Here is a 21,793-nt window from a genome sequence, read left to right as displayed (position 1 = left end):
AGCGTTTTCCAAAGTGACTTCATATGCCTTTCTCACCTAACTCTCCTATTAGCCTCCAAATAAGTAGGCTTGTTGGTGAAGGTTTATGATTTTGCTGCCTAGCATCATCTCTGGTATCAGACTCCCAATTCTTTTGGGGGACACTTTCCCCACTTTCAGTGCACTGTGTTTCAGTTGGGTCTGACACTGCCTTTCCAGATATGGTCATGTGACCTCACCCGGTCAGACAGAGAAGCCCATTCCCCTAACTCTTATGACTGGTTCAGGGTTGGGCACATGATCCGAGCTGGACCAATGAAACCCAATCCCTGGGACTATTGGAGGTTCTGCTAAGTTTGATGAACTAGTAGCCTATAAACCTGGAACTTCTAGAGATAATCTTTCCACTAGAGGGAGAAAGACTGACAGAGAATGATACCAATATAGAACAAAGCAGAGTTGAATGATAAAGATGCCCTTGAATCCCTGGATCCAGCCATGCCTGAAGTCACCATGATAAAATCTCACACTTCGCAGTTTCACAAGCTGATAAATTTTCCTTTTAGTTTAAGCCCCTTTCAGTTGGGTATCTGTCACCTGTACTTGAAAGGGTTCTGTCTCATTCAAGGTTGTCATCTCCAGTGGAAGATGAAGAAACTAAGGTCAGGGAAATGACTTGCTCAAGGTCACTTAGATGAGTGGCAGAGCTGAGACTGGAACCCAGGTCTCTAAGGCCAGTTGTCCTGCAAGCAAAGAGCAGGTGACCTGGTTGTTGCTGATCAGGGCTGGCTCCAGGAAAAGCACATGCCTTCATTCAGGACAGATGCCCAAGTGGGAGGCTCACCCAAGGTCCTGGGAAAATGCTTCACCAGCCCTAGAGAACCATAATCAATTGCTTCTCAAAGCTGGGCATCCCCAGAGTGACCTGGTCCTGGGGCTTGCCCAGACAAGAGAGCAGTGACACAGAGACAATCACAGAGCACAGGGGGCTACTCTTCTTCAGGAAGGTGAGGACGACGGCCCCTTCTGTCATGCCCACCCCAGGTGCAGCCCCGACCCAGGACAGTAGGGGCCAATGCCAAAGTCCTTGGCTCAGGGTGAGGGGATCCTAAGAGGGGAGGTTGAGCTATGGACAAGGGTGGGAAAATTACCTTGGGCTGGTCCCAAGGAAGCATGGAGCTAAGCCAGTGCTTCCTAGTCTTCAGCTACACCAAGTCCCACTTTCAAGAATTCTGCCATAGCCAAGTGTCACCTTTACTTCATATTTTCCTGTTTCAATAAATACAGGCAAACTTCAGAGACACTGTGGGTTTAATTCCAGACCACAGAAATAAAGCGAATATGGCAGTTGAGTGAGTCACACACTTTTTTTTTATTTTCGGTTTCCCTTTGCCTGTAAGAGTTACGTTTATACTATACTATAATCTATTAAGCGTACAACAGCAGTATGTCTAAAAACCAATGCACATACGTTAATTAAAAATACTTTATTACTAAAAAATGCTAACCATCATCCAACAAGGCAGGGTTGCCACAAACCTTCAATCTGTAAAAGACAGAATCTGTGAAGCACAACAGCGAGGCACGGTGAACTGAGATACGGCTGTACCTTTAGTCACCTTCATGAATTGAAAACCGGTGTCACTTGTCAAACATATTAACCCCCAAAGATAAATACAATGAAACGAAAATGATGTTTTAAACTCAAGATAGTTGCCCGGTTAGACCGTCGACCTGGAGTCTGGCTCTTCGTTCGTTAGGCGTTAAAGAGAGGCCAGCGCCAAGGCCTTGCCCTTGAAGTGTACTCACTGCAGTGCTGTGACCATGTAGAACCATCTCCCCTGTGGCCAGTGGTACACCTGTGCAGCTCAAGCTTTGGAAAACACTGAGGTAAGCAAATCGTAAACCCTGGACAGATGCTCATGAGCCATGGAAGTGTTGTTATCCATAGCGCTGTTTCTGCCCAGGGCTCTGGAAGTGCAGTCACTCCAAGTAAGCAAGAACTGTAACCCAGACAGGAAAACGAACCAGCAATAAAGACAAGCCCACTGAGGGATCAAAGCTTTGGTTAAATCATTCTTTCATTCAACATTTATTGAGCGCCTACTGTGTGCCAGGCACCGTGCTAGGCGCAGAAATACAGCGATGCATAAGATACAGTCCATGCCCTGAAGGGTTCACAGTCTAGAAGGGGAGACAAACGTGTAAACAAGTAAATTACAGTGTGATAAGTGCCACAAGAGAAGCATTTACAAAGAGCAGAGGTAGCCTGGAGGTGGGGAGGGGTATGGGGGTGGTCTTCCGGGAGGAGAGGGCCTTTGTAGGGGATTGTGAGAGATGAATAGGTGTTTGCCAGGCAGACAAGGCAGGAGGAGCGGGGGGAAAGGCATTCCAGTCTGAAGAAACAGCATGAGCGAAGGCACAGAGGCATGAAACTGCATGTCTTGAGGGGTGGGGAACTATCCTGGGGGTATTGCTAGAGTTGGTACCAAAGGCTGTGGCTGGAGAGGGAGGCAGCAGCAGGATGATGAGGGGAAACTGAGGGCAGGGGGCATCTCAGAGGCTCCCCAGAGGTAAGCAGAGTCTGAGGGAAGGCTTTGACCCAGGAAGAGAAGGCTACTGGTTGAGCCAAGGTATGCTTGCTCGAGGACCATCAGGGTCCTCACTGTGGCCCCAAAGGGACGTAGACCCAAGGCCAGAAGGGCTGAGTTGAAGGAGGGCTGAGCAGAGGGGAAGGGCCCAGGCCTAGGGTCCTGGAAGCTGCCACTGACTTGAGAGCTGTCCAGCTTTTGATTTCATCTCTCTGCTGTGCAGACCCCCTTCCCCCGCCAGGATGGGGCCAGGGGCCAAACGAGAAATGACATGGGAATGTCCTTGGCAAACTGCAGAGGGCCAGATGAATGTCTTAACTAACTAAAAGCAGAAAGGGTTGAGGATAAAGCAGAAGTTCCTAAGAATAAGGACCGTAATGAGAAAACCATGGCAGCCGTGGCAGACAATAGCTGTCTGTCCCCTGGGAAGGAACAACCCTGCTGGCCCAGGGCAGGGGTAGAGGCCACTGGGCGGGGCCAGGCCAGCTGTGCCGAGTGTGTGACCTGCAAGACTGGGGGCTGCAATCCCAGCCTCCTGGCGCCTCCTCAGCCTGAGGTTAAGTTTCCTTGGCAACCAGGACCCTGTCCCTTCCAGGCTGTAGGGGAGTCACCGAGGCAGAGATTGTCCACAGCCAGGCTTCCAGCCCTTTCTTCTTGCTTAGAAATGGCTCTGTTTGAAAAACGCCTTCATGGGGGACAGGTTGGGACTGGGCAGGGAGGCTGGGGGAGGAGGGGCAGTGTCTTGGGAAACTAGAGCCCAGGTGCCCCTCTGAGTGACAGTTTCTCCAAGGCATCACACCTCAGGTGACTTTGGGGGAGCGACTTTCTTTCCCATTCTGGATGGGAGGAAGGGGAAGATGGATTCAACCTATTCATGGCTCCTGCGGCCTGATTCCAGGGGCCACAGTGAGTGAGGTCTCCACGACCTCACTGCCATCTCAGGGAAAAGGGAGGTGAGGAGGGGAGCCTCCTAATTAGCTCTGCCCTTGATGTCTCAGCCTCCCCCGACAGAGTCTCCAAGGCTTCGATCAGCCCCCTTCCTCTCGGCCTCAGGGTCTCATCGCCTCATCCCTCCTCTGCCCCGACCAGTGCTGGGGGGTGGTGCCCACTGATGGGCCGATGGAGGTGGTGCTGGCAGCAATGAGAGGGATGGTGTGGTGTGGTGATGGGTGGCCTCCCCACCATGGGGGGCGGGCTGGGCTGGGCTGGGGTCACTTGCTTTTGTGGAGGTCCTTCAGCTGGCGGAGCTTCTCCAGGAGCTGGGCCCGGGAGCAGCCATCGTCCCCTGTGGGGCCTGGGCTTGGCCCCAGAGCCTCCTGCAGCACCAGGCAGTGGGTCCTCAGGAACGGGTTATAGGCACGCTCCTCCCCTAGGGTGGATGGGCACTGCGGGAGGAGAAGCACCTGGGTTTCATGGGGAGAATCTGGAGAATAGACCCAACAAGGGAAGCCTCCCTACCCCCTGCCCCATCCCAGGGTCCAGGAGTTTTCACTGGAAGAGCTCTGGGGAGGGGCCTCTGGGGCCCATTGGTCCCAGCTCAGCAGAGAAGGGGTCCTGCTGGGGAATGCCCACAGCCCCTCCTAGACCCCCAGCCCCACACCGTGCTCTTGCGTTCCATCCGCTGCCTCTGCACCCACTGCATCTTCCTCTCCCGGGCCAGGTTTTCAGGCTCCACCACGCCTGCAAAGCCCAGGTTCTCCTCTGCGTACTCATGACCTAGGGAAGGCCATGGGGGCCAAGACACAGGGCAGAGAGGGATTGGTGGTGTGGTTAGAAAAAGTTCTCCTCACCACCCTCCAGTCTGGGCCTATGGATACCCAACTACCAGGAAGGAGGGGCAGGGCTACCAGGAAAGCCCCAGCCACGTGGAGTTGCTTCTCTAAATGTGGGCACAAGCCAGCCATGAGTGAAGAGGCAGAAGCAGTTCAAGGGGAAAACTTTAGTATATGTGCTGCCGAAGCGAGCACAGTTCAAGGGGAAAACTACCAGATGTGGAGCCAGGAGACCTGCATTCTAGCCCTGAGTCTGCCTCTGCCCAGCCGTGCTACCTCAGTCAGGTCACCTCTCTCAGCCAAAATTTTCTCATTTGGCAAGTAGAGAAAATAATAACGCCACTAGAACATTATGTGTTCCCAGTGCCTGGAACAGAGCCTGCTACATGTTAGGTGCTCAATAAAGTATCTGTTGAATGAATGAATGGATGAATATATGTTCTAAGGATTAACTGAGATATTAGTGAACATGTTTTAGAAACTGTGCCTGTGCAGTATACACATGCACGTACATAGGATGGATGGATAGTCTATGTATGTGTGTACAGACGATGGATGATGGATGCGCGCTCTGTGGATATGAATGCAGGCAATGATCCATGCAGAGTGGATTTACTAGCTTCTCTTTGCTCATCAAGCAAAGGCTATTTTCTGTTCTAGACTCTGGCTATGAAAAATCAGCCACCTCCCAGGGATGCTCCGGGGCCTAAATGGCTCCCAAGAGGCTGTGAGCTGGCTGGCAGGGGCAGTTGGCTTAAGAAGCAGAGGTGTTACAGAGCCAGTACCCCCAAAAGAAGGCAACTCTATCCCCACTGCTAGAGTTGGCTCCCAGGAGCCACCAGAGGTGGAGCTGTGTCACCTCTGGGCCAGGAGCTGGGTCAGCCTAACCTCCAGGGTTAGGAGGGGCTGGGAGAAGAGGGAGGGGCACCTCACCAGGCCACAGCAGAGTGTCGTCCCCCAGCCCCAGCACGGTGTCCAGTGAGCTCAGCATGGTCTCTGCGGTGCCCTCAAAGGTCCGTCCTGGTAGGGTCGAGGGTATGTATAAGGTATATGATAACAAGCATGGTAAGGTACATGGAATGGGGTGGGGACCAGCTTGCACGGGTGGGGACCAGCCCTCAGTGGTGCCCCTGCCATGCCCACCCCAGGCAGCTACTCCTTCCCTCCCCCTGGGAGCTGAGCCCAAATGTTCACCCCTGATGAGCCCACTTAAAGGCCTCCATTGCACATATTGACATGTGGATGGAGAAGGGGTGCTGAACATTTAGGCTGAGTTCTAATGGCCCCAAGCCCAGTAGATGTAGGCCTGCTCTTTTCCATGGAGCACTTCTTTCTTTGCCTGTGCTGCCTCTGGGACTCCATGCAGCCTGGGACCTGTGATCCCCTCACCTGCAGATCACCCTCTCATGCAGAGGTTTCAGCTTTTTGTAACTAGTCTTGCCAGGCTCTACTCAGTGGAAACAAACACCCCTCTAGGTCTGTACTCAGTTACAGGCATTGTTTCACTCTGTTCATCCCCTGCAGGAAGTCATGAGGATATAAATAAAAATCAAGGTACATAGGTGGGAGTAACTGGCCAAGGCAACGTGTGTGCTGAAACCAAAGTCTTCATGCGCTGCATGGGACTGTGGCTGTCCTTGGGCCCCTGTCTTGGCCTCTTTCCCTCCTGTCCCCCTCCTCCCTCTTCCCTTTTTGGAGGACTCACCACAGCCAGAGAGGAAGAGCAGGTCCCCTGAGAAGAGGCAGGAGGGACCCTCATAGGGCTCCCCATCCAGCAGGTAGACCAGATGGCCTTGTGTGTGGCCAGGGGTGGCTAGAGCCTGGATCTGAAGCCGTCCCACGCTAACCACATCTTGATGACACAGGGGACTGAGAGCAATAGTGGAGAGATGGCACTAGAGCTTGTACCATGCTGATCCTCCCTCCCCCGCCCCTGCCCAGGCCCAAACGAATGGTCAATATGTAGGAGGGGAGTTTCCCCACCAGAGAGAGAAGGGAGAAGGTACCCCTAGTGCCAAGGGTGGGAATTCCTGGGGCCAAGTCCTCCCTTCTCTCTCTTTTGAGGGCTATGGCTGGGTCAGTTAGGGGAGGGGCAGTGCCTGTCTTCAGATGGGCTATGATCTGTTCTGTAAGGGCCTGGAAGGTCATCAGCAAAGATCCAACTGCTGATACCCTTGAAACATGTGACTGAAGGATGGGGTGAGGGAGAGGGCCCACGGTAGGGCCATCCCATCCCGGGGTCAGGGACTTACTGGGTGAGGTAGGGGATGCCATCCTGAGGGCTCCCATACACTCGACAGTCCTGGTGCCGCCGGCTGAGGTCACGGTTCCCTCCACTGTGGTCCCTGTAGAATGGCAGAGACAGACGGGCTTTGGGGGGCCACTGTACTGGGCCTCCTGGCTTCTGGGCTGAACCAGGCTGTCTACACCTCCTTAGGCCTTTGTTCAAGCTGTTCTCCTGCCCAGAATATTGTCCCCACAACTTGCCACCCCTCACCCCATCAACAAATAATGCCAACTGATATTCTGGGCTCTCAGCTCCAGGGTCATCAGCCTCTAATTCCTCCAAGTGAATCTGATCACACCCAACCTGTTACCTCTGCCCCCTGTACCTCATACCAACTGCCACAGTTGTTATTGTTTGTCATCACTGTACACTTGCATGCAGGGCTGTCTCACCTATTGGACTATAACCTCTCTGAAGAGATCACAAGGTTTGCCCATGCCCCACACACATGCCCACAGGATGACAGATAAATGGCCGCCATGCCCTCCTCCCGGGCTTTAGGAGCCTGATAAGTGGAGGGTGAGAGAACTGCCCCTCCCCCTCCCTGTCTGCTGGGGACCCAGGGACTTCACGAGGATGGTGGGTGCCCACCTATCCTGACTTCCTGACCCTCAGCCCAGTCTGTTCTCATGGGACTCGGTCCTGACAAGCCCAGGCGGGGCAAGTACCAGCCAGGGAAGAAAGTCTGCACCCAGATCCTCCAACTCAGGCTCTTACCAGTGCTTGTGGGTACAGAGAATGGCAACCAAGGTAACGCCTTCCTTTTCAATGGAAGCCTGGGGGAGAGAGGAGGCAGTTAGACTGAGGAGCAGGAGGCAGAGGGAGACAGGGGTGTGGGTGCTGGGCGGAGAGGAGAGGAGAGGAAAGCAGAGAGAGCTGAGAGGGAGGCTAGAGAATGAGGCGGGGTGGGGAAGAGAGGGCTGGGGAGAGGGGACCACTGAGCCCCAGCATGGGCGCGTGTGAGAGGGGGCCTCGTGATGGGGTAGACACAGACACAGACACAGACACAGACACAGACACAGACACACAGACACACACACACACACACAGACACACACACACACACACAGACACACACACAGAGGGAATGGAGGGAATGATGGAGAGACCCAGACATGACGGACAGAGGCAGGGAGAGAAGAGCGAGGGTCAGAAAGGAGGCTACAGAGAGTGAGACAGAAGCAAGCTCCCTAGACCACGAGCCCCGGGTCAGCACTGCTTTCCCTCTGGCTCTGATTCCACATGCCCCCCCCCCCGCTTCCTCCAGCCAAGCCCTGGGCACTGACCCCTCCCCGATGCTGTGTCTGTGGGGGTCTCTGTGTGTACATGTTGTCTGTGTGTGAGTGCACTGGGAGAGGGAACATGCCATTGGCAGAGGGCAGGGTCAGCCTCTTTCCAACAAGGAGAAGCTGTCAGTCCTCCAGGTGACCCCAGGTACCCCTGCCCCTGTCCTCCCCTCACCTGTACAGCCTGAGGGTCTGAAGGGTCCACAGCCACAGCCAGCCGGGCCTGGGTGTCGATGATGAGGTAGCTGTAGTTGTCAGAGAGGACAGGGATGGGAAGCACCTTCACTCCTGGGGAACAAAAATGGGCTGTGGGTAGGGTGATGGGGCAGGGAGCCCAGCAGTCGGGGGTATGAGATGGGGAGTAGGCAGGGAGGGTGGAGGGGCACAGCTTGGGGCGATGCTGGCTCAAGTTGTCCAGAGCTCACCATTGAAGAGGCGGGGCTGGGTTCTGGAGTGGCCTTTGGGGTAGCGATTCCGAGCCCTGCGCAGCTGCTGGCGGTAGAAGAGGTACCCGAGCCAGGTGCGGGTGTACAGACTGTACCTGCAGGGTGGGATGTCTGTGCTCAGCCCCACTCCCCAAGCCCTGGACCCTCCGTGATGCCCAGGCCCCACGTCTCCACTCCCTTGGTCACCCCCTGAGTCGATGCAACTTCACCATCACTTATCTTGTGCCTACTGTTTGCCCTGCTTAGTGCTCAGGACAAGAAGGACAATGAGACAGACTCTGAGCTCGCTGCTCACCAGGGGAGATGTGAAGTAAGGAATTCACAGAAGAGACCCAGAGGGTGAGGGGTTTATTTGGTGAAGGGAGTATAGGAGTTAGGAAGCTGAAAGGAGATGGGAAGAATATTTTAGGAAGAGCAGTGGTGCGTCACAACCCTGCACAGGGCTAGGTGAAGACCAGATTCAGTGGCCCCACCACCACGTTTGAGGCTCAGCAGGTCTATATGGGGCCCCGGAATTTGCATCTCTAACAGGCTCCAGCTGGTGCTGAAGCTACTGGCCCAGGGACCACAATTCTGAGAATCACTGGGGTAGAGGAAACAACAGGCCAAGGCCAGGAAGCAGGGAGACTATAGAAAGTTCTATTTGGCTGTTTGGTGGAGGAAACAGGCAGAGGTGAGGTTGGACAGGCTGACCAACTGCCTCCCTCCAACTGCCACCATTCCAGGCCATCTCAGGCTACACAGTGAAAAGGAGGCACAAGGAATGGAGGGGACTTGCGAGTGACAGGCCACCAAATACAGGATGCCAGCACGCAGGGCTGGCTTCACAGTGATTCAACCCGGCCGTCACATAGGGCCCTCCACTTGGTATAATACTCTGCTGTGGCCATCTTGAAATTCTCAGTGATTTTCTCTTTGAACTTGTGTCTTATAAGTGCAGTCTGATGGGACAAAAGGACATGCACTCGAGATAACATGTGTCCACCCTGTTTCCTTGCTGCTTCTCCCTACACAGCACATTTGCAACACCCCCGAGCACAGAATTCTGGTGCACCCACCATGGGTGGAAATTCAAGACTCAGGGTGAGTATAGATGAGTAACGGGGGATGGTGGGTACTGGCTAGCCTGAGAGGCCACGCTTTTGGTTCGAACCAAAATTTACTTCAAATGCATCAAGAAGGCAATGATGTTCTAAGAAACAAAAATGACCGAGGAAACCCTATGGTGTCGTTTCTTATCATGTTACTTCCCTGTCGGGTCCCACTACTGAGGCTGCGAGTGCTGCTACAAAAGGAAAGGGAAAGGGGCAACCAACATGTCCTTTTCCTTCCAGCCCTTCCTTGCTCATCTGAGAGCTGAAGGCAGGGAGCGCTGGCAGAATGTGTGTGTATCAAGAAGTGAAATGAAGCGGGCTGGATGTAGCTCAAGTGGTAGCTCAAGTGGTGCTCAGCATGCACAAGGTCCTGGGTTCAACCCCCCGTACCTCCCCTAAAACTCCATCAATAAATAAAACTAATTACCTCCCCCCAAATTAATAATAATAATAATAAAATAATAAAATAATAAAAATAATAATAATAATAATAATAAAAGAAGTGAAATGAAAACAGCTGAGCTAGTTCTGTGCCACCACACTTCCACTGTTCTGATGAGAACACGACCCATTCCTGGATACAAGCTAAGAAATGTGTTACGTAGTTTCAGGGATTCCACATATGAGTTAAATGTATTTATATTTGCATTAAAAACTGCCATGGCAGGGTATCTAATGAATGGCATAATTCATGCTAATCATTGAGATTTTTAATCTTTCTCTACTCAGAATGACATTAAGTAGCAAATTAAAAACATCACTGCAAGTCAAGAGAGAGATCATGGCACCTCTTTCTTGCTTTTTTTTTCAGAACAGGAATAATTTATTTCTATGAATATGATTTTAATAATAGTCCCTAAGTATTTAGTAATCAAAGTTTTCTCCAAATCAGGAAAAAAAATCCAAAGTGATTAGCAAATATTTTGTGTGTATATACATACATATAATCTTTCTATAAAGATTTTTCAACTTTGAACTTTTAAGTGATGGAAGCAGTGAAGGACTCAGTACCAAAGTACATTTTGACATTTTGATAAGGGTTTTTCAGGTCAATTAACTCAGCTTCTGGGAGGCTCCAAATTCCATTTTACACTGGGCCCTGGGAAGTATGAGCAGGAGCTGTCTCAGGCCCTGGGCTCTTGGGAGGGCAACCAAGGCTGGGGAGGGGCTAGGGTCAGTCAATGCTTAGGGTTACACAGCAAGGCAGTCAGAAAAGGGGGTGGAATTCTGGCTGATTAAGCCTAAGACCAAAAAGTCATGGTGAGGATGTGGTTGAAAGACCCTAAACCCCTACAGGGGTTTACCATGTCTATGTTGGGGAGGGGGCATCTCTCAGGCTCCTTCGGGAAGAGCTAGCCGATTTGTCTGCAATTTGATCAAAACCTTACAGGTTTCTAGAAACAATTCAAATCTTACAGGTTTCTAGAAACAATTCTAGAGACAATTCACAAAGGTGAACCATTGCTGTCCTGGCTCTGTGCTCCCATGCACTTGTATCAGTGGGGAATTTGGACACACCGTGCAGGGGTTTTGCCATCCTTTATTTGTCTTTATGCCTGTTTTTCGTAAGCCCTCTTTGTTTTATTTTTAAATCCATTTCAGCCACTTCATACTTTCACTCATTCCACAGTATTTAGTGAGGCCTTGCTGTCAGCCCACGGTGGGCACACAATGAACAAGGCAGAGTCCTCTCCCTCTTGCAGCTTATATTCTAGTGGGACAGACAGAATAATAACCATATTGTCAAGTGAAGATGACAAAATAAACAGGACAAAAGGAGAATGAGGACAGGAGCTGCTATTCTGTCTGGTAGTCACAGAAGGCCTCTTTGAGGAGGTGACATTTCCAAGAAGTAAGGGAGCAGGCCGTGTGAGAGTCTCGGGGAGGCTCACCAAGAACGGGCAAAATCCCCCAGAGGGAGGGCGGGAGCTCGTGGGGGTTGCTAATTCTCTCCTTCTCCCTGCTGTGCTGTCCAAAAGACAGAGGTTAGCCACAACACAGATGCACAACCAAAGGGGATTGGATGGAATCACCTAAATATCCTGGATTGGACTTTAGACCAGAAAAAGAATGTGAGGGGACAATGAAATTTCAGTGAAGTCTAGAGAGTAGTTAACAGTTTGTATGGAAGTTAATTTCTTGGTTTTGATCACTGTACTGTGGTTATGAAAGATGTTAACATTTGGCGGAGCTGGGTGAGGGGTATGTGGGAATTCTTTGTATAAATTCTGCAAGTCTGAAATGATTTCAAAATGAAAGGTTTAAAATAATAAATAAAAAAATAAAATCACCCTTTCCTCTGTACCCCGGCACCACCTCACATCCATGCCCAGAGTCCTGTTCCCAAATTCATTTTTTCCTCCTCAGGCTTATGGAAAGTACAGGGGCTCTGGCAACAGAAACCTCTGGGTTCTAGTCATGGCCTGGCCCATTCTTGCTCTGAGACTCTGGGCAAGTCAATGGTCTCACAGATCAGGGTCCTCATCTAGAAAATGGTGGTACCATGACTTACCTTGCAGGACTGTGTGAAGATTAAGTGACTTAAAACCAGATGACAAATGTTAACATTTCCAAGGGCCTGGTGGGTGGAAGGTGTTTAGCAACTGCTGTTTCCTTCCCAAATTCAGCCAGGCACCCCTTACAGCTGCTACCACATGGCTGTCCGCATCTGGGAGGGACCAGTCAATGTTCCCCATCTTCCCTTACTGGATGCTTATCATAAGGGCTTTGTCCCCCAGTGAAGGTCAAGATGCACGAGGGCAGGGACTGTGCGCAAAGAAGCCCTGCTCTTTCACTGGCTATATTTAGCAAATATTTACAGTACATGCTGGACAGGGTGCAGATGGAGGAGAACAAGGCAGATGGCTCCCTGCCAACGTAGTGAGAAGAGCAGCCAACAGACACTAAACTGGAAAAAAAACAACCAACTGGCGAGCAGTTCACTGCCATCTGAAGGGAATATGTCTTACTGTAGACGGTGGTCGGGGAAGTCCCCTTCTCTGATGGGGACACTTGAGCTGGGAAAAGACAGAAGAGGGAGCCAGTAGCGTAGACTGTCCAGGGGTAGGTGGAGCGGTGCAGCACCAACACCCCAGGGCAGGCACGAGTAGGGCGTGTTCTAGGAGTTGCCTGGAGGCTTCGAAGTCTCTAGGCAGGGACAGAAGGGGCGGGAACTGCCAGAGAAGGAGTCAGTGAGGTGGGCAGAGGCCAGGCCACGGACAGGGAGTGGGAAACTGCTGGTGTGTTTTCAAGTGGGGAAGCATATGCTCCGAGTTCCCTTTCTAAGAGCTTGCTCAGCTGCTGTGCAGAGGGTACAGTGAAAGGGAGCAGAGTGGGAGGTGGCAGGAGAACCAAGTCACTAGGTGGTGGAGATGACAAGGGCCTGTACCAGAGCAGGTGTTGGAGATGGAGAAAGGTGGGGGTGGCTGCCAGACCTGAGATCCGTGCCAGGCTTGGAGGCGGGGGCAGGACAGGGTGGCCCTGGTGGGCCTGAGGTCTGGATCACTGTGCAGAGCAGGGGGAGGGGCCTGAGGACTAGGGATGCCGGGCCACTCTTCCTGGGCCCAGTCCTGGGCCCAATGACTTCTTCATGACTCTCTCAAGTCCCTGAGCTCCGGCTCCTCCTCCATCTGCTGGTTGGCTGTATCACAGTCACCAGAGTCCATGACCGTGCTTGTCAGCTCTTCCTCCTACAGCCTCTCTTTCTGGGAAAGGCCCTGTCAGCCTCCTAGTTACACAACTTGAGCACCCAATTAACCCCTTCCCCAGCATACGTGACCCAAACAGGATTCCTTTCAATTTCTCTTTCCACCCCCACCACATGGACTCACCCCTGGGAACAAGCCCTAGAAGCTCTTAGCTGGGCCCTGACCAAAGCTTCCTTTATCCAGCTCTCTGCTTCTGAACCAAACTGCAAACCATCAGCAAACATTTAAGTTCCTAAAGCCCCACCTTTGACTGTGATCTGCTTCTACTCAAAAGCCTTCAGTGGCCCCCTGCTGCTGACAGGCGAGTGTCCAGCCCCTCATCAGGCCCTCTGTGAACTGGGAGCAGGTAAATCTCTGCCCCTTTCCCCTATATTGCCCAGTGAAAACCCTGTGTTCAGAGAGCAAACAAGCAGAGACCCCTAAATGTCTGTCAATAGTTCATGGATAAATACACAGTGATATATTCAGACCATGGGAAACTACACAGCCAGGAAAGTGAATGATCCAGCACATTAGCTCTCAGCCTGCACAAAACTCAAACACATAAGGTTGAGCTAACAGAGAAGCCAGACAACCTGACAATATTTATGTAAAATGCCAAGGCCTGCAAAACCATCATTTGTATTGTTTAGGGATACAGATGTACGTAGTAAAAGAATAAAGGCCGCTGAGGGGACAGTCTGCTAACGTGCATGTTAGCAGGGTTAACTCAGGGGCAAAGAAGAGGTGAGCTGGGGAGTGGGCACCAGGCTTCAGAGGGTCTATAAGATTTTCTTTCTTAAGCTGGGAGGTAGGGGAATTGCTCTATTATCTGTCTTCTTTTGAATGCTTGAAATAACTCACTAAAATTTCAGACCGGCAGTCCTTTCTGGCTCCCACAGGTCTCAGCCTGGAATACCCTCTAGGCCTTTCTACTTACTGGAATTCTAAGTGTCCTTCAGGGCTGGGCTCAAATCCGGCTCCTGATTATCCTAGCAGAAAGCTGCCTTCCTTTGCTCCATCTGGAGCAGTCAGCCTCTCCCCGAGCCTCGGGGAGGAGCTAAGAGCCTCAGGGCTGGACCTTATCAGCTTCTACCTGGTGCCCTAATCAGCACCATGCAGCAGGGAGGTGGTCACCAGCCTGCTCCTTACGGCTCCTCTGCACCCCTGTGGCTGCCCCCAGCATAGAACTGGTACTCACAAAATGCTGGCTAAGTGACCAGGAAAGGCCAGTGTAGGGCCAGGCATGCGGGTATTGAAGCAACTGGGCACAGAAAGCAGACTGCCAACTCTGAGGCCCCATGCCGCTGGCCCCGTGCCAGGTTGGCAGACCCTGTGAAGCCCAGCGGGGGCGTCCAGTGCCCGGGTTACTGCCTCCTTGGCCCCTGCTCTTCCTTCCCCTCCCCCCTCACGCCCCACTTCACCCACCTGCTTCCAAGTCCCTCCCCTCTCCGGGTTCTACCCACAGACCTCTGTTAAGCAGGTCACCTAGACCCAAGGGCATGGGTGGGGCTGTGTCACTGGGGCACAAAATCCCAACTTCCCTGGCCCTCGGGTCTGGGCTGGATAGGGAGTCACAGTCCTGGCTCTGCCTGTACAGATCAGAGTGTCTCTCTGGAGCCCATTGGCCTCAACTTTAATAATATTGACCTTTTCCACAGCTTTCCTAGACTCCACCTGTGAGCTAAGAAGTGCCTCCCATCAATTATTTCCTGTCATCTTCCAAGCAACCCTGAGGCAGGGACTATTATTTTCTCCATTTTACAGACAAGGACAATGAAGCCCAAAGAGTGGGAAGGGATTTATTTGCTCAGAATCACAGAGCAGTGAGTGGTGGGGCAGAGATTCACCCCGCTGACCCCAGAGTCCACCCTCTTAACCGCTAAAATCTTCCCCAAGTCCCAAGAGAGGATAGGAGGAGATGAATGAGCCTGGACTATTTGGGGGCAGACCCAACTCTTTGAGGCCCTTTGCTGGGAAAGCTGATCTGTCAGAGTGGTTACAGAGTCCCAGACACGAAGCCCAGGGCCTGGCCTCTGGAACCTCCTGGAGCACTAGTTTTAGTCTCTGAGACACAGACCCCTTTGAGAATCTGGTGAACGCTGTGAATTCTCTCCCTAGACCAACTCGTTACGTAGGCAGCATTTTGCCAAGGACTGCAGAGGGTCAGAGACGCCCGTGGCTCTCAGGAGAACCGGAGAGTCCTGAAGACCCCTTTGAATCTGAGCTCTGCGATTCTCCATCCTGGACTTAGACTGGGTGGATGGTTCCACAGGGAGCATCGTGAGCCAGATGGAGAAGAGAATTTAGGGGAAAAGATGGGAAAATGCAAAAGTGAATGAGGCCCAGGGAAGAACTCGGTCTTCTATCTCTTATCTGAGCACTCCTCCTCTCTGAAAGCGCACCTGAGCCCAGAAAGTTCACGTGACTTACAAGATGACATTGACCACCCTCCCTCCAGCAACCCCCGCAGGGCCTGATGTGGGATTTAACTCTCTGCCATAGGCTCTCCAGGCTGGGTCAGAATGTACCAGAATGCATCAGAATGATCTGCGGGTGCTGACAAAACAAAGATTCTGACTTTTTCCTCTTTTGCTATGCTGCCCCCCTCCTGAATTCTGATTCAGCAGTTCTGTGGCCCAGAACCACCCACTGTCACCTCACCAAAAAGAAAAGAAAGTTTCCTAATTGGTCCTCTGGGACCCAGATGGGAGACAGAAAAAACACTGTGCAGGGCAGGGCTGAAGTCGGCAGCAGGCCTGGGGGCGGCCTTGAAGGTGCCTGAGGGACCCTCCCTATGGGGTCAGGGCTGCAAGACACAGCACCAGCCATCCCAGTGAGGGGTCATGGGCATACCTTTCACTCCTCGCCTCACTGAACCAGAGTGTGGCTTCTCTGGTATCTGAGTCTGAACCTCCAGCCCCATGGGAGGCCATATGGGACAGCTGGGGACAGTGAGACACAGCCTCTCCCCCACCCCTTCCTTTTGACCTGCAGCAGAGAACACACAATGAACTCTTCTCCCCCTCCTCCCTCAGGCAGTCTCGTCATCCAGGCAGCCCTGAGACAGGCTGGAGGGTTGTCTGTCCCAGCTGGGATCTGGCCCTGGACTCTACTGGGATCACAGGCCAGCCCAGGCTGGGAGGCCTCTGGCACTGGGTGCTTTGGGCTTCTCCTGTCATGCCCCCCAGGACCCAGCATGCCTAGGCTTTGCATCTGAGCAGCGACAGGCAATCTTTATGAAACCAAACCGGAAATGCCTGTCTGAGGGCCGAGGGACCTGGATGGTCACCAGGACACAGAGTCCTGCTGGAGTGGAGCCTGCTCTGAGGCCCCTCAGGAACAAATTGAGCTGTTCAATGTTTCACACTTTCTCAAACCTGAAGAAAGTGAAGAATATGAGACAGCTAAAAGGCCCTAGAGGGTGAGAGTTTCCTGAAGCTGCCAGCAGGTCTGCAGGGTAGCAGGGACAACTTCCCCAAGCCCAGTTGTGGGACCGTGCCTGTACAGGTCAAAACACAGGCCTGACTGGGAGACCACAGTCCTCCGCAGACTTCGCAGCCCCCTCCAGATGTCACCCATCTTTCCCAGAGGGAGGAGGAGTTGCTGCTGAGGGCTCTCGGGATCAGAGGCACAGTCACTGCTGGCGGCCTCTCCTCCATTTCTCAGTGCTGAGCGGGAGGCCTGGATTATTTTTGTCTCCTTGCCTCAAATCCCAGGCCACCTGCTCAGTTGAGGCCCCCGGGTTTCCTTTGGTTTTAGTTTTAAGCTATTTCTTTCGCCTTCCCCTGCCACTCTCCATCACCCCAGTCCCAGGCCCTCTTGATTTAGTCCTGTTCCCTGGGCTAGGCCTGTGGCAGTCCAGTGAGGGAATCACACCTGTGAACACTTAATGCAAGAATGAGGAAGAATATGCAATGAAAGCTTTAGGAGGGGAAACAGTGCCAGGGGTCACTTTGGAGGCAAAGATGAATTCTGGCTGGGGAAGCTGGGCAGGCATCGTGGAGGAGGTGGCACCTGGGCCAAGCTTTCCATTCATTCAAAAACACTTTAATAAGGGCCAACTCTGTGCCAGGCACTGTTCTGGAAGCTGGGATACAGTAGTAAAATGTTTCTTCCCTCATGTGGCTTATATTCTGGTTGGGGAGAGAAACGATGACATGTACCATGGAAAAGAATACAGCAGGGTGGAGTAAGAGAGTACAGGGGTGAGGGCACCGCTATTTTTACACAGGGTGGTCAGGGCAGGCCTCTCTAAACAAGGTGAAATTTGAGCAGAGTCCTGAAGGAACCAAGGCACAGCCATGAGACTATCTAGGGGAAGAAGGTTCTAGTGAGAGAGAACAGCAACAGAAGGGCTTGGAGGTGAGACTGTTTCAGAGTGTTTGAGGTTGAAGCCGGAAGGAGAAAGGTGAAGGGCATACAAGGTGAGGTAGGGGATGGGCAGGTCACTCTGGGCCTTTGAGCAATTTGAAGGGATCTAAACAGAGAAGTGACCCGTTTCTGACTTGAATCTTAACAGGTTCATCCTGGTTGCTGTGCTGAGAATGCTTTGAGGGTACAAAGGGCTGACGGAAGCTGTCAATTGAGGAGGTCAGGTGAGAGGTGACCATGGGTTGGCCCAACATTGTAGCAGCAGAGGTGGGGATAAGTATTCAGATTTTGGATATATTTTGAAGATCAGCTCTGACAATGCAACCACATATTTGACAAGTAGGGATGCAGGGAGGAAGAAAGGTCTCGCAGGCCCTAGACAGGAATTACAGAAAGATGACACACGGCCTGGGGAAGATGGGGCTGGACAGTCTGGAGGGGGTGTGGGAAGCCTTCAAAGGGCTGGTGAAGAGTGGGGACTCTATTCTGTAGGCAAAGTGGCCTGGGGAAGGGGGCACCTGTTTGGAGTCATGCTTTGGAAATGAACTCAGCAGCAGAGGGGAAGCTGGGTCGGGGGAGAGCAGAGGGGCCACTGTGGATGCTGGCGCTGCAGCTCTCCAAGGTCCCGTGGTGGCCCAGCCCACTGCCTCTACACGACCTTCATTTGGGCCAGCGGGTTACTTACTCAAGGGCTTTCAGCTCAGGAACCTTACATCCATTGAAATCAAGCCAGTGGGCATAACTGACCCTAGAGAAGGAGTTTCCACTTGCAGAAGTGGAGCAAGCAAGGTTTGTCCCGGGATAGCTGGTTTTACTTGGGGCAGGAGGTTCAAGCAAGATCCTCTATGTCAAGGAATGAAGAGGGCGCTTGGTCATGGAGGGTGGAAGGGCTTTGTCAGCTAGGACTGTCCATCCTCAGAGGCTGCCACCATCCACTTTCTCAGCTCTGCAAGACATGCCCAGCCCTGCATGCACGCAAGCACCTGCCCAGCCTGGTTCCCCATTCACCCCTACTCTGCAGATAGGGGCTCTGCTCAGGGCTCGTTATCTACTCAACTCTCCTCAACTACCACTGAGAAGGCAAAGGGGAAGTGGGGCACAAAGCAGAGGGCACACGTTGGGGAGCACACACTCCTGATCCCAGCATCCTTGGGCATACTCTGTCACTCCCGGGGAAACTGTCATGCCCTGCCTCCTTCCAGTTAGGGCTCTGCTCACATGCTCCTCTCCCCAACTCCTTGAGAACAGCAACCATTTTATGCTCGTATCAGTGATCCCACAATCCTGACCCAGGGCAGTCAGGGGTTCCCTGAATGAATGAAGGGATGTGGGATTTCCTGCTGGGTGGTGGGCAGGATAGGCTTGGAAGACAGAAGCATGTAAGGAAGCTCCAGAAAGAGCCATGGCCCGGCGCCATGTACTCTACCTCTCACCCATCCCCCATGCTACAGAATGAGAAATTGCTAACATTTCCTGAGCACTTACTACACGCCGGGCCCTGTGTAATTATGTGCACAATTTCATTTGATCCTTACAGTAGCCCTGTGAGGTAGGCACAGTTGGCATTCCCATTTTATGGATGTAAACAACTGAGGCACAGAGAGGCTGAGTTATTTGTCTGAGGTCACATGGCTACTAAGCCACAAAGCTGGGATTCAAAAGTAGATCGGTCTGACCCTGCATGCTATGTGCTTAACTACTGCTTGCACTGCCTCCTAGGCCCTGCAGAGTCCCAAATGCATGAGTCTACCTCAGATTAGCCCAGATCAACCCTCCATTGTACCCAGTTATCCCCCTCCCAAGACGATGGTGCTTATGTTTGAGGAAAGCCCTTAATAACATTGTCAACAGCGGTGATTATTATTATTAGTGATAACGTCAACAACCACTCTCTCCCCGCCATTGCTTCCTACTGCCACCGTCCACTTTTCAGTCCCAATAGGATCCTCTATTTGTGGTCCTCTTGGCCACATGTTTAGGGTGGAGTGTGCCCCTGCACGCTGCCCCTCCCCATCATGTCCTGTCCCCTCCCACCCCCCTCCCGCTCCATCCTTCCTGGAGGCACCCTCAAGGCATCAACACCTGCCCATTTCCCTGAACCGGTTTCCTGCTAACACTCCCTGTCCCTCCCAGCAGCCAGTGGCCTCTCCCCCAAGGGACTGGACTGATTGTTTCCCAGACTCTGGAGGGGCCGGATCTGGGATTCTGATTCCTGGCACGCCCTTCTGCTCTGCAAATTTGGGGAGTTGATTCAAATGCAAACTTGAAATTCAGCCACAGGAAAACTGAATTCCAAAGAAGCTCTCTGAGAATTCCAAGTTTGGGGATTTAGAAACTCTCAGATGCCAAGTTCTGAGAACACTCAAGGGTTCTGGGGTGGCAATCTTGGGAATTCTGATCTCAGGACTTCTGATCTCAGTTCCTTGTGGAAACTTCTGTTTTTCACTTCCTCAGGCCATCTGTATGACTTCAACATTACCAGTTTTGAAAGCTAGTAGATTTTAAAATCCCTCCCAAATAGAGCTATACAATTCCCAGGAACTTTGTGAAAAGAAATGTTTTTTAAATCCCCAATATGAAGATATTTAAATATTTGTAAATCTCATTATTTCAATGCTATTTACAGAGCAATGGTGACTTAGCTGAAGGATTATCGGGAATGTGACCAATGTTTGGGCTATTAGAGATGTGAATGCCCCAAAAGGCACACACAGAGGACTCTCCCTCCACCCTTCACTCATGTTTTTCCTGTTTTTCTCCCACTGGGCCCTTATATCTCTATTTCTTAGACTGAGTGTAAGTAGAATCCTAGGGCTGAAGCTTCTGGGATATCTGGGATGGTCTGGAGAGAAGGGATGAATTGTACAATGTCTCTGAAACTCAGGAAATTCCCGGCTTAGGTCCTCCCCGAAACTGGCCTGTGGCCAGGGCTCCCACAGTTCTCATACCCAACATCACTGTCCTTAAACTGGGGCTTGAGGTCTTGCACCCTGGCCCTGTTGGTAGCAGGAAGGGATTAGGGGCCCTAGAAAGCCTTCCTCTTGTGGCTCCTTCTTGCCTTCTTAGTGTCTCTGCGGCAGAACAGAACTTCTTAACCACCCTTGCCTGGCCCAGGAAGGAGTAGGAGCCGGGGGGAAGGGAAGAGTGAGAACTGGGATGGGGTTGGGGGTCAGAAAGGAAAAAGTCATTGGAGGTCAGAGAACCATCGGCAAGTCAGGTGGAGTGATTAGGATCGGATTTCACAGCCTGGGGCTTCTGACACAGGCCAGGTTAGGGAGAAGGAAGGAAAGGGACAAACGGACCCACAGAGTTGAGACTCTCTCGCTTGGGAAGGAAAAGCTTACATTGAGTGGTGGGGAGCTGATTGATGGGGAGAGGCACAGGGACACATGGAAGGAGCTGGCGGTTTCAAGTGACACTAAATGGTCTGAGGCATTCCTGCTTTCCTGCACCTGCCTACTGGAGGAACTTGGGGTGGGGGGGAGATCCGGTGTTCTTGCACCTGCTCTTTTTTCCCAGCTCCCTTGCCTCCAGCCCCTCATTTGGCTCTTTTCTCCAGATGTCCTCTCAACGCCCCCTTTCTCTGGCTACTCTGGCCTGCCCCTCCAAATCTCTTTCTCCAGCCTAATCCAATTTTCCACCCCCAACTTCTTCTTTTCCTCAATCCCCCCAAGTTAGTGGCTTCTTCAGCCTGCCTCCCTGATTGCTCTTTTCTGGCCCCAGATCCCCCAGCCCTAACCCCGTCATAACCCCTAAGCCCTTCTCCGGCACCCCTCCTCAGTCCCCTTTCCCAGCGCGTCTGCCTTCCCGAGCCCTGCATCCCGCCAGAGCCCGGCACAAACCCGATTCGGAAGAGCAGCCGCTTGCTACGCGCCATGAACAGGCCGCGGAGGGTCCGCCGCGCTCGGCAGCTGCGGGGGCTCGCGAGCAGTACCAGGACGAGGAGCAGCAGCCCGCAGCTGGCGACCCACAGCCACGGCGCAGGCCAGCCTTGCCAGGCCATGCTGGGGGCAGGCGCCCGCAGCGGGCCAGGGGGCGGGGCGGGGCGTTGCTAGGCGACGGCTCAGCCGAGGCCCCCACACGGGGAACCTGCGGGGTTGGGGCCCCGCCCCCTGCGCCGGCCCGCTGAAGGACTGGGGGCGTTTTGGCCCCGCCCCGTCATTGACTCGCGGTGGAACCCGCCCACTTGCCACCCTCGGCGGGCGCACGCCCCTAGTGCCACAGGGCAGGAGGCGGCCTGGCCCCGCCCCCGGCTGGCCGGCCAGGAGGCGGGGCTGG

The 21,793-nt window shown here is 52.8% G+C and overlaps 1 protein-coding gene across 1 annotated transcript; it reads right to left on the bottom strand.

Annotated features, from left to right (window-relative positions):
• Nucleotides 1–2,042: 2,042 nt before the first annotated feature.
• LOC105096077 (PNKD metallo-beta-lactamase domain containing) lies at nucleotides 2,043–21,544 on the bottom strand. The gene is made up of 9 exons (XM_031452159.2): nucleotides 21,358–21,544; nucleotides 8,341–8,456; nucleotides 8,091–8,203; nucleotides 7,347–7,405; nucleotides 6,595–6,687; nucleotides 6,048–6,211; nucleotides 5,276–5,362; nucleotides 4,171–4,286; nucleotides 2,043–3,955 (listed from the first exon to the last, which is right to left on the bottom strand). Exons 1-9 carry the CDS (start codon nucleotides 21,516–21,518, stop codon nucleotides 3,782–3,784), a joined length of 1,083 nt encoding a protein of 360 aa, XP_031308019.1. The 5' UTR covers nucleotides 21,519–21,544; the 3' UTR covers nucleotides 2,043–3,781.
• Between the last annotated feature and the right edge of the window lie 249 nt (nucleotides 21,545–21,793).

Source organism: Camelus dromedarius, chromosome 4 (assembly GCF_036321535.1).
Source record: "Camelus dromedarius isolate mCamDro1 chromosome 4, mCamDro1.pat, whole genome shotgun sequence".
Classification (NCBI taxonomy): domain Eukaryota; kingdom Metazoa; phylum Chordata; class Mammalia; order Artiodactyla; family Camelidae; genus Camelus; species Camelus dromedarius.
The sequence above is the reverse complement of the archived record's forward strand: the minus strand, read 5'-3'. Positions and strand labels throughout refer to the sequence as shown.